Source organism: Sinocyclocheilus anshuiensis, unplaced genomic scaffold, assembly GCF_001515605.1.
Source record: "Sinocyclocheilus anshuiensis isolate Anshui unplaced genomic scaffold, SAMN03320099.WGS_v1.1 scaffold1193, whole genome shotgun sequence".
Classification (NCBI taxonomy): domain Eukaryota; kingdom Metazoa; phylum Chordata; class Actinopteri; order Cypriniformes; family Cyprinidae; genus Sinocyclocheilus; species Sinocyclocheilus anshuiensis.
The window spans coordinates 23,248-31,466 of record NW_015549615.1 but is presented as its reverse complement, the minus strand read 5'-3'; the positions used below and the strand labels follow the sequence as shown (position 1 = coordinate 31,466).

Below are 8,219 nucleotides of genomic sequence, written 5' to 3'. Positions count from 1 at the left end.
CTAAAAATCCGGGGGCACCCATAACTGAAAGAGCACCAGTTTCGGCAATTAAAGGGGAATCCCTGATGAATTCCCCTCACACTCCTCCCACGAGTTAATCTAAAAGATTAACATAAAATTATGATGTTTTTTATGTAAAAATCTTGATATCATTATAAGTGGACCTCGGAGAACAGCACAAAATACCAAACAAAGGCAGCTGATGACCGCTTCAAGCTCTGTTCATCTGAATGTGACAGTATAGCGCCCTCTGCTGCCTGAATAATGTAATAGCTGAACACTAGTTACATTTTAAAAGGCTGCTATTATACAAGTGATAAAGAACTAATAATTCGTGATCAGTCGGTTAAAGGAGATGTTATGCGGTAAGTTGTTGTGTTTGTGTGAACACTGAGTGTCACTAAAGTGTCAGTGAAGTGCTGTGTTCTCCCAAAAACGTCTCCTGCAGAAGCTCAGTGCAGTTTATGAAAGCTGGAGGCAATCAGAACTTTCCCAAATCCTCGGGTGTTGTTTGGAGCTTAACTCTCACAACAATCAATGTTCATCTCTAATAAACGCAGTTCCGACGTACAGGACAACAGACCTGACCTGCATATGTAACGTTACACATCAGTATACACAGCACTTATTGCTTAACTGTTTAACATTCAACAGTTACATTTCCATCGGACTTTGACGGCTTAGATAACATTACACTACTTAGTTACACAAAAACGTTCGTTCGTCATCATCATCAACAAATATAGATACATTAATGTGCATTGTGCATAATCTTTTAACCATCACATCTCTTTTACCTTTAAACCATCAGAACTTATCATGCGGGCCCGCGGCACGCGCCCGGTGCTCGTGATGGCCGATACGGGCACGCGCCCGGTGCTCGTGATGGCCGATACGGGCACGCGCCCGGTGCTCGTGATGGCCGATACGGGCACGCGCCCGGTGCTCGTGATGGCCGATACGGGCACGCGCCCGGTGCTCGTGATGGCCGATACGGGCACGCGCCCGGTGCTCGTGATGGCCGGTCCGAGAATTGAGAAGCAACGCATGATCTGCCGCAGCACACATCATCCCTGAACCCTCAGACTGTTCAGAACGAAAAATCTTAGTATCCCAGCAAACATTTGGACGTTTAATGACCGTTGAAAAGACGTCCCTCCGACACGTCCCGTCATGGTTGAAAAATATATCCAAAATGAAAATTGAAGCGACGTCTTTGACGTCTTCTGTCCGTGAATTACACGTCTTTTCTGCACGTCCCTGGACGTCTAAATGTGTCATTTTCTGGATGTGTATAAGATGTGTTGCTGCATAATTTCAGCATAAACCTGCATATAAAATAATCACACACCCATTGTGCAACATCGGGAAAGGCACATCTGAACGTCTATAAAACGTTTTAATCACGTGTAGCACAAACAATAACACATTTGTGGACCAAAGCAAAAAGAAGAGTGTTCTAATTTAGCACATATTTTATGGTGAATACTACATTTTTTTAAAATGTATTCCATTTGTTAAACAGCTACTATTCAAACAAGAAAATAAAAATAGTAGAATGTGGTTAAGTCTGAGTCTAGGGCAATGGTATTTTCTCTAACATTTTTACATTAATGTTAAGCAGCCATTAATCAAACAAGAAAATAACAGAAGTACGGGAGCACAGTGAATACAGGTGGTCTTTTAGAGAACGTCCCCTGAATAGATAAAGGGTAACAATAAAAATTATATAAATAATAGACAAGGAACAAGAGATGTTTTGAATGTCATAAGGCCAGCATTACCTTGAATCACACAGTATAAAGGGGTAGCTTTGAATGGCTTCTTTTCAAGTTGGCCACCACTCCTCATATTGAATTTCACCATCAAGGCATTTGACATATTTACATTTACATTTAGCAGATGCTTTTATCCAAAGCGACTTACAAATGAGGAGAATGAAAGAGCAATGATATTCGAGTGCTATAACAAGTCTCAGTTAGCTCAATGCAGTACACATAGGAATTGTTTTTAATTATATAATAAATAAAAAGAAAACAGATAGAATAGTAAAATAATAGAGCAAGCTAGTGTTAGATGCCTTTTTATTTTTGCTTTTGTTAATTGTATAATAAATAAAAAGAAAAAAAGAATACAAAAAGATTAGAAAAACTAGTGTTACTTTTTTTTTTAAAGAAAACAAGCAGTAAATGAATAGAGTGCACGTCTAAAAGGGACAAGTTTTTTTTAAAGAACAGAATTAGAATATTATAGAATTTTCAAATTAATTCACTGAAAACAGCACTCAAATCCAATCTATTTATGCCGCTGGGATAACGGTCTGTTTCCCAAAAGCATCGTAACTTCAGTAGCGCTTGAAAATCATTGCAGATCTACTAGTGCTCAGGAGCAATGGTAAAGCCAGTGTTATGCCAAATAATTATCAGGGGAAGTTGCTAAAGGAAGGTCGATCTGTTGCTAAAAGTTGCTAAATGATGCTGTGATGTCATTGCGCGATGACGTCGTTACGTAATCACGATGCAAAATTGTGTAAATATATACAAAAAACTACACATTCTGAGCAGTTCTAGTTTTAAGCAGTGTGATAGTAGTTAGTGTGCTACACTCTCAGAAAAGTCTGTAAAAATAGGGCACAATCTACAATGTTAATTCACAGGGGTTTTTAACCTGCATTTTAAATTACGCATTTTTCTAGATATTTTCCTTACAGTGTACTAACTGATCAACAATCGCAGGTACAAGCTACTAACGAGGTGTATCATAAATGAACAATTATTAAACTATTATTATTATTATCAAATTGAATAATTGCAAATAGCAATAACTTCATTCACGTGATGTGTGTACTGCTAGGCGACTTTGGTTTCCTCTTTTTGTGAAATATAGATGGAAAATGTGTGCCTTTTTTATTGTTTGAGTCACTTATCAAAAGTTGCTAAAAGTAGCCAAATAAAATGTAAAAATAGCTAAATTGGTTGCTAGGTGCTTCTGGAAGAAAAAGTTATTAGAGTTATGCAGAGTTATGAGGCAGATTGCACCTTTAACTTTATTCATTTATGATTGTACTTCTCTTTATTACTCTTTTATTGTTTAAATGAATTTAAAAATGAAATAATTAAAAATAAAATACTTTTTTTTGTCTGTACCTGTAGAAATGTATTGGCTAGATGAAGTACAACTATTTGTGCTACTATCACCCTTAATATATACCCTTTATATATTAATACTATCTAAACTTACATGTTTATGTTTGAAAATGACCATCAACCAGGGGCGATTCTAAGATTTTCATTTTAGGGGGGCTCAGCCCCCAATGAGGGTATAATAATAAAAAAAAATAATAATAATAAACATATAAATAAAATAAAAAATGATTGTCTAATAGGGTAAGGTGGTAAGCTAAACTTATTGCATTTTGCAACTTATTGTATTCCACTGTACTGCATAGATAGGTATAACATTTGAGTACTGAAAAAGCCATACAAGTCTTCCTGAATCCTGATCTCGCACACACACACCTGTTTACTGTACAAACACAAAATTTTACTGTTCTAGTACAACCCTCTTTCTTTAGCTCAAGTATGCAAACCTATTTGCCACATGCACTGTAATTAATATGTTTTATATTAAAAGTAACATTTTCAAATAAAAATGCCAACATGATCGTTTTATATAGTATGTGTTTATATGTGTTAAGGGCTACATTTTTCGCTGAAGGAAACAGCTGTAGTGTGATGAGGGGTGAACGCAGCGAAAACCTTACAGGAGATGGAAAACTGATTGCTCCCCCATGATATTTCGTAAATTGTATTTATGACAAAGAACTGCACAGATGCAGATATTATAACGATCTATCAACACACACCTTGTCCTCGGTCTGCGGATTGAAGAATGCGCTGAGAGACAGGGAGGAGCTGATCGAAGTCTGCCACCGTTTTCATATGAAATTTAAAGGGGACTGAGGCGATCACGTATTCGTGTACAGTTTATGGAGCTAATTCGCAAAATTTTTAGGTGGGCTGAGTAATCATTTTAGGGGGGCTATAGCCCACCTAAAACTGGCCTAGCGACGCCCATGCCATCAAGCATTAGTCATTGACTTCAGAAACACTTGGAAGAGCTCATTAGACTGACTCAGGCTCAGCTTGAGGCATACTCCTCCGTGGAGGTTAATGCAATCATTGGTCCAACCATCTGGTTTTTAATTGCCATTTTCTGCAGTGCCCTTCCTTTTTGCCAGGCTTGCAAAGTCCTGCCACTTCTTGTGGACCTCCTTCCCTGATCTCTGTTCATTCTGTAGCAAAGTCCTCCCATATGTTTTGTTTTTCTTTATTTGTATGGTGTCCTTTAAATCTGCTGAAAACATCTGACATCTCCACCTCCTCCAGAAGAACATTAATTTCATCTTGTTGAAAGGTATTTTATTTCTAGTCCACGTCAGGTGATGACTATTAGGTTCAAGGATACAATTCTATACGGTAATATTTCAGTAGCATGTAGAACGGGTTTTCGCTTGTTCATGTTTAGTGCATTTTTGGGAAACGCACGTGGAGTTGGGGCGAGCGTTCGTAACCTTGCGCGTAGAGAGCGCTCTTAAGAGCTAAGATCCATCGCTATCTGGAAACGCAGCCCTGATCAGTTTCATCTATAAATAGACTGCTGTTGTTTTGAGATTCCCAGTTCAACCTACTGCAGTTAAACAGAAAACTGAACAACAAACTACAAGCAGAACAGTGACAGAGCTTCACACAGTCTGGATAAATGAACAGAGATTGTGTTACTGTTTGAGAAGCACTAACATCTCTTACAGGACGATGAAGAGACAGAGAAGATCATCAGCTGAAGACAGATGAAAGAGACGGAGGAGAAAACAGAATATCAACATGTCAACCAACCATACCACAGGTGACAATCACTGAAAGCTTGTTAGAATACATGTGGAAGCATGTTGTTTCGGTTTCTTCTTCACTTGTGTTTTTTGGAAATTCTGTACAGAAGATGTGTACTAGCGCCCCCTACAGTATAACAATGAAAACACGGATTCTAGGAGCACAAGTATAGCTAAAATATATTTAGACTTTTTCTAAGTATAAGTCAAGTATACTTAAATGTCATTTTAAGTATATTTCTGAGAAGTACATAAAGCCCATTTCTGAGAAGTACATAAAAAGTAGACTAAAAGTATACTTTCCTATTTTTAGTTTAAAAGAAGTATACTAATAGCACACTTGAATAAACTTTTTTTTTCGTAAGGGATGTTCAAACTAATTAAAGTGAAAGAGCACTGATTAACTGATTAACATGCAGGCTGACCTATAGGCTGTAGTCTCGGGGTCCATGTGATCGGGGGCCTCTGTTCACTGGGGTTTGCAAATATTTCCTGTTTCATCTATTTCTACAGTACTAGTAATTACTAGCGTTACTGGACGGAGGTTGTTAAATATCAGGCAACTTGCAAACACACAGCGCACATGACATCAGTTTCAGTTGAAAACTCACACCTGTCGATGGCTTTGGCAATGTAAAGCTTCTGAGCATGCTAATAAAGCTACTTGAGTCTGAATTTGTCAATCGCTGATCGAGTTTTCAAACAGAAGGAGAGAAAACAGTCCAGATCTCTGTTCATGTACATGTAAACACTCAATTATAGTAGGCTATAATTTAAAATATATCGCCCTGGTCGCAAGTTAGTATTCTGATTACTTGATTGATCAAGTTATGATATGTAGCTAGTATGAGTAACAAAATGCTATATATACCTCAGCCCTGACCGAGCCTGCCAGGATCCAAAATGTGAGTCAATAAATATCATGGTAAAATGACTCTTGCAATATTGACAGTACAAAAGCTTTGTGTGAGGAACAAACCCAAATTTATGCCATTATTAACTAACACCAAAATTTAAAAGCATAACATTTTGGAGATTTTTTTTTTTAGATGTTTTTTTTAAGATGAGAAATTGATATTTGACATTTTTTCAGCTCAAGTTCTTCGTGTTGATTCATGCAAAAGGGAGGAGCATTTTCGTGACAGAACCAGAAATAGAAGAAAATCTGATCAAACCTGAACTGCAGCTCGACTCCTGGTGAGTTTATCATTCCTGCAACAGCGTGTTTAATGCAAACGTGTTAGATTATTATTCTTATAAACCAGGATTTGTTTGTGATCTGAGATGCAGTGAAGATGGCAACAGGGACTAAAGCTCTTCCTGGTAAGAGAGCGTTTGTTTACTCTGCTTAAGAAAGAAACTTCCAGTACATTCATTTAGTATTAATGTCAGTGTATAGTTCAGATTGAAATGATGTTCCTCATGAATCAGCTGTTTCCACTGAATATCATTATAAATGACTCAGAAGCATGGAGATGAGTTTAGTAGATTATATTTTTACTCACTGATGCAGTTGAAATTTGTGTTCATTTGCTGCTGTTACGAGTTCAGTTTTTGTACTGTTTGTAGTGTTTAATGTTTTTTTTTCTTCTTTTAAACATTTTGCCTTGTGTTCTTACATTCATATTTTCTGTCGCTTTCAGATATTTTCATTTTTGACTCCAGTGATGATGCAGTGATCCGGATTCTTCTGCTGGGCAGAAACACTTCTGGGAAAAGCTCATCTGGGAACACTATACTGGGAGAAGAGAGGTTTAAAAGGCACGAGTCTGAGGTGTGTGAGGGTCAAGCTCAGATCTGTGGGCAGCAGGTTGCTGTGATTGATTGTCCAGATCTACTGGATCCAGATCTGAATGAAGAGCAGCTGGAGAAGATGAAAGAGCAGCTGGTCGCTGGATGTTCAGCAGGTCTCAGTTCAGTTCTGCTCACCGTGTCTCTGGAGAAACCTGTGGGAAATGAGGAGGAGATCCTGGATTATATGAAGTGTTTGTTTGGTGCTGGAGTTCAGAAATACATCATGATTCTGTTCACACGTGGAGATGATCTGGAGGATCTGGATCAGACCATTGATGAACATCTGAAACACAAAGATCATGAGGATCTGCAGCGACTCGTGACTGAATGTGGAGGAAAGTTTCACTGTTTCAATAAGATGAAGAAAGCGAAGGGTCAAGTTGAAGATCTACTGCAGAAGATTGAGGGAATGATGACGGAGAACGGAGGGAATTTCTTTATGAAACAAATGCAGAGGAGCGACAGCATGGACGTTCTTAATGTCAGCTGTAAGTTGTAATTACTTCTCAAATACATGCAACACTGATCTTAAAAAGGGTTGGGATTGAATTAAACAGCATATTGATGTGATTTGATCTTTCTGTTGTAGTTTCTGGACAGAGTTTACCATATCCAGTCTCCAGATGAAGTTGATGCAGTTCTTGAGAGGAAAGACCAGATCAGGCTGGCTCTGCTGGGAAAAACTGGACTCTGCAACACTACTGGAAACACCATCGTGGATATCAAACAGTGTCCGTGAGAAACTACAGTCTCAGTGATGTGTGTGATTAAGAAACTTAATAATCAGACACACAAGACTCCTAAAGCAGTTCTTTTCTTATCAGCGGTGTATTAAAATCATGCAGAGATATGCATGCAGCGATCACAGTAATACATCAGTCACTGCACGAGCTGCGAGTGTCTCCAAACAACTGTAATAAATGCACCGCATTAATCTGAATCTGCTGTTCATTCACATGATGCTGGACTATGATGTACTCTGTAAATATAATGTGCTTTCTGTATCGCTATCCAGAGTGAGTGGCTTTCCCTTTAGAGGGGAATCGGTCAGATATCAGAATATTGAAAGAATAAAGTTGATTTACTGTGATTCTGAATGCTGTGTCTGTCTGTGTTTGCTGTTGAACTCAACTGTGTCGAAGAATCATCTGTCAGTCAATCTCAGCTGATTCTGGCAAAAGCACAAAGATATGAAGGCATGCATGTTTGATGTTTTTCAGTTGCAGATTGCTTATTGCTTTTATCACACGTCTTCACTCTTGCTCAGAACTTAAAAGAAGAGCGTCTGAAGTTGTTCTACATTTCATCAGAGTATTTGCTTTGAATTTATAGATTTCTTCTCCAGCTTAATTCTCTGTGAAATTCAGTCAGCCGAGGGGCAGAAACCCTGAGCCTGTTGGAGCATGTTTGTTTGCAGACTGGAAGATCTTCTAGTAGCGATGGACCGAAACAGCGCAGAGCATCACATGATTCACATCAACCTGTTAAACAACCTTGTTAGACACAGCCACACTTTTGAAAATAAATATTAACGTAG

At 38.3% G+C, this 8,219-nt stretch overlaps 1 protein-coding gene across 1 annotated transcript; it reads left to right on the top strand.

The window, feature by feature from the left end:
- Positions 1 to 6,099: 6,099 nt before the first annotated feature.
- On the top strand, positions 6,100 to 7,729 carry LOC107659275 (putative protein PHLOEM PROTEIN 2-LIKE A3). The gene is made up of 3 exons (XM_016448160.1): positions 6,100 to 6,211; positions 6,532 to 7,170; positions 7,272 to 7,729. Exons 1-3 carry the CDS (start codon positions 6,184 to 6,186, stop codon positions 7,307 to 7,309), a joined length of 705 nt encoding a protein of 234 aa, XP_016303646.1. The 5' UTR covers positions 6,100 to 6,183; the 3' UTR covers positions 7,310 to 7,729.
- Positions 7,730 to 8,219: the final 490 nt, after the last annotated feature.

What these genes read in the sequence shown, in the direction of transcription:
- LOC107659275 (XM_016448160.1), top strand. Translation starts at nt 6,184, where the DNA reads ATGGCAACAGGGACTAAAGCTCTTCCTG. An exon ending in AGGGACTAAAGCTCTTCCTG is followed by an intron (nt 6,212 to 6,531) that starts GTAAGAGAGCGT and finishes TGTCGCTTTCAG; the next exon opens with ATATTTTCATTTTTGACTCC. An exon ending in GGACGTTCTTAATGTCAGCT is followed by an intron (nt 7,171 to 7,271) that starts GTAAGTTGTAAT and finishes TTTCTGTTGTAG; the next exon opens with TTTCTGGACAGAGTTTACCA.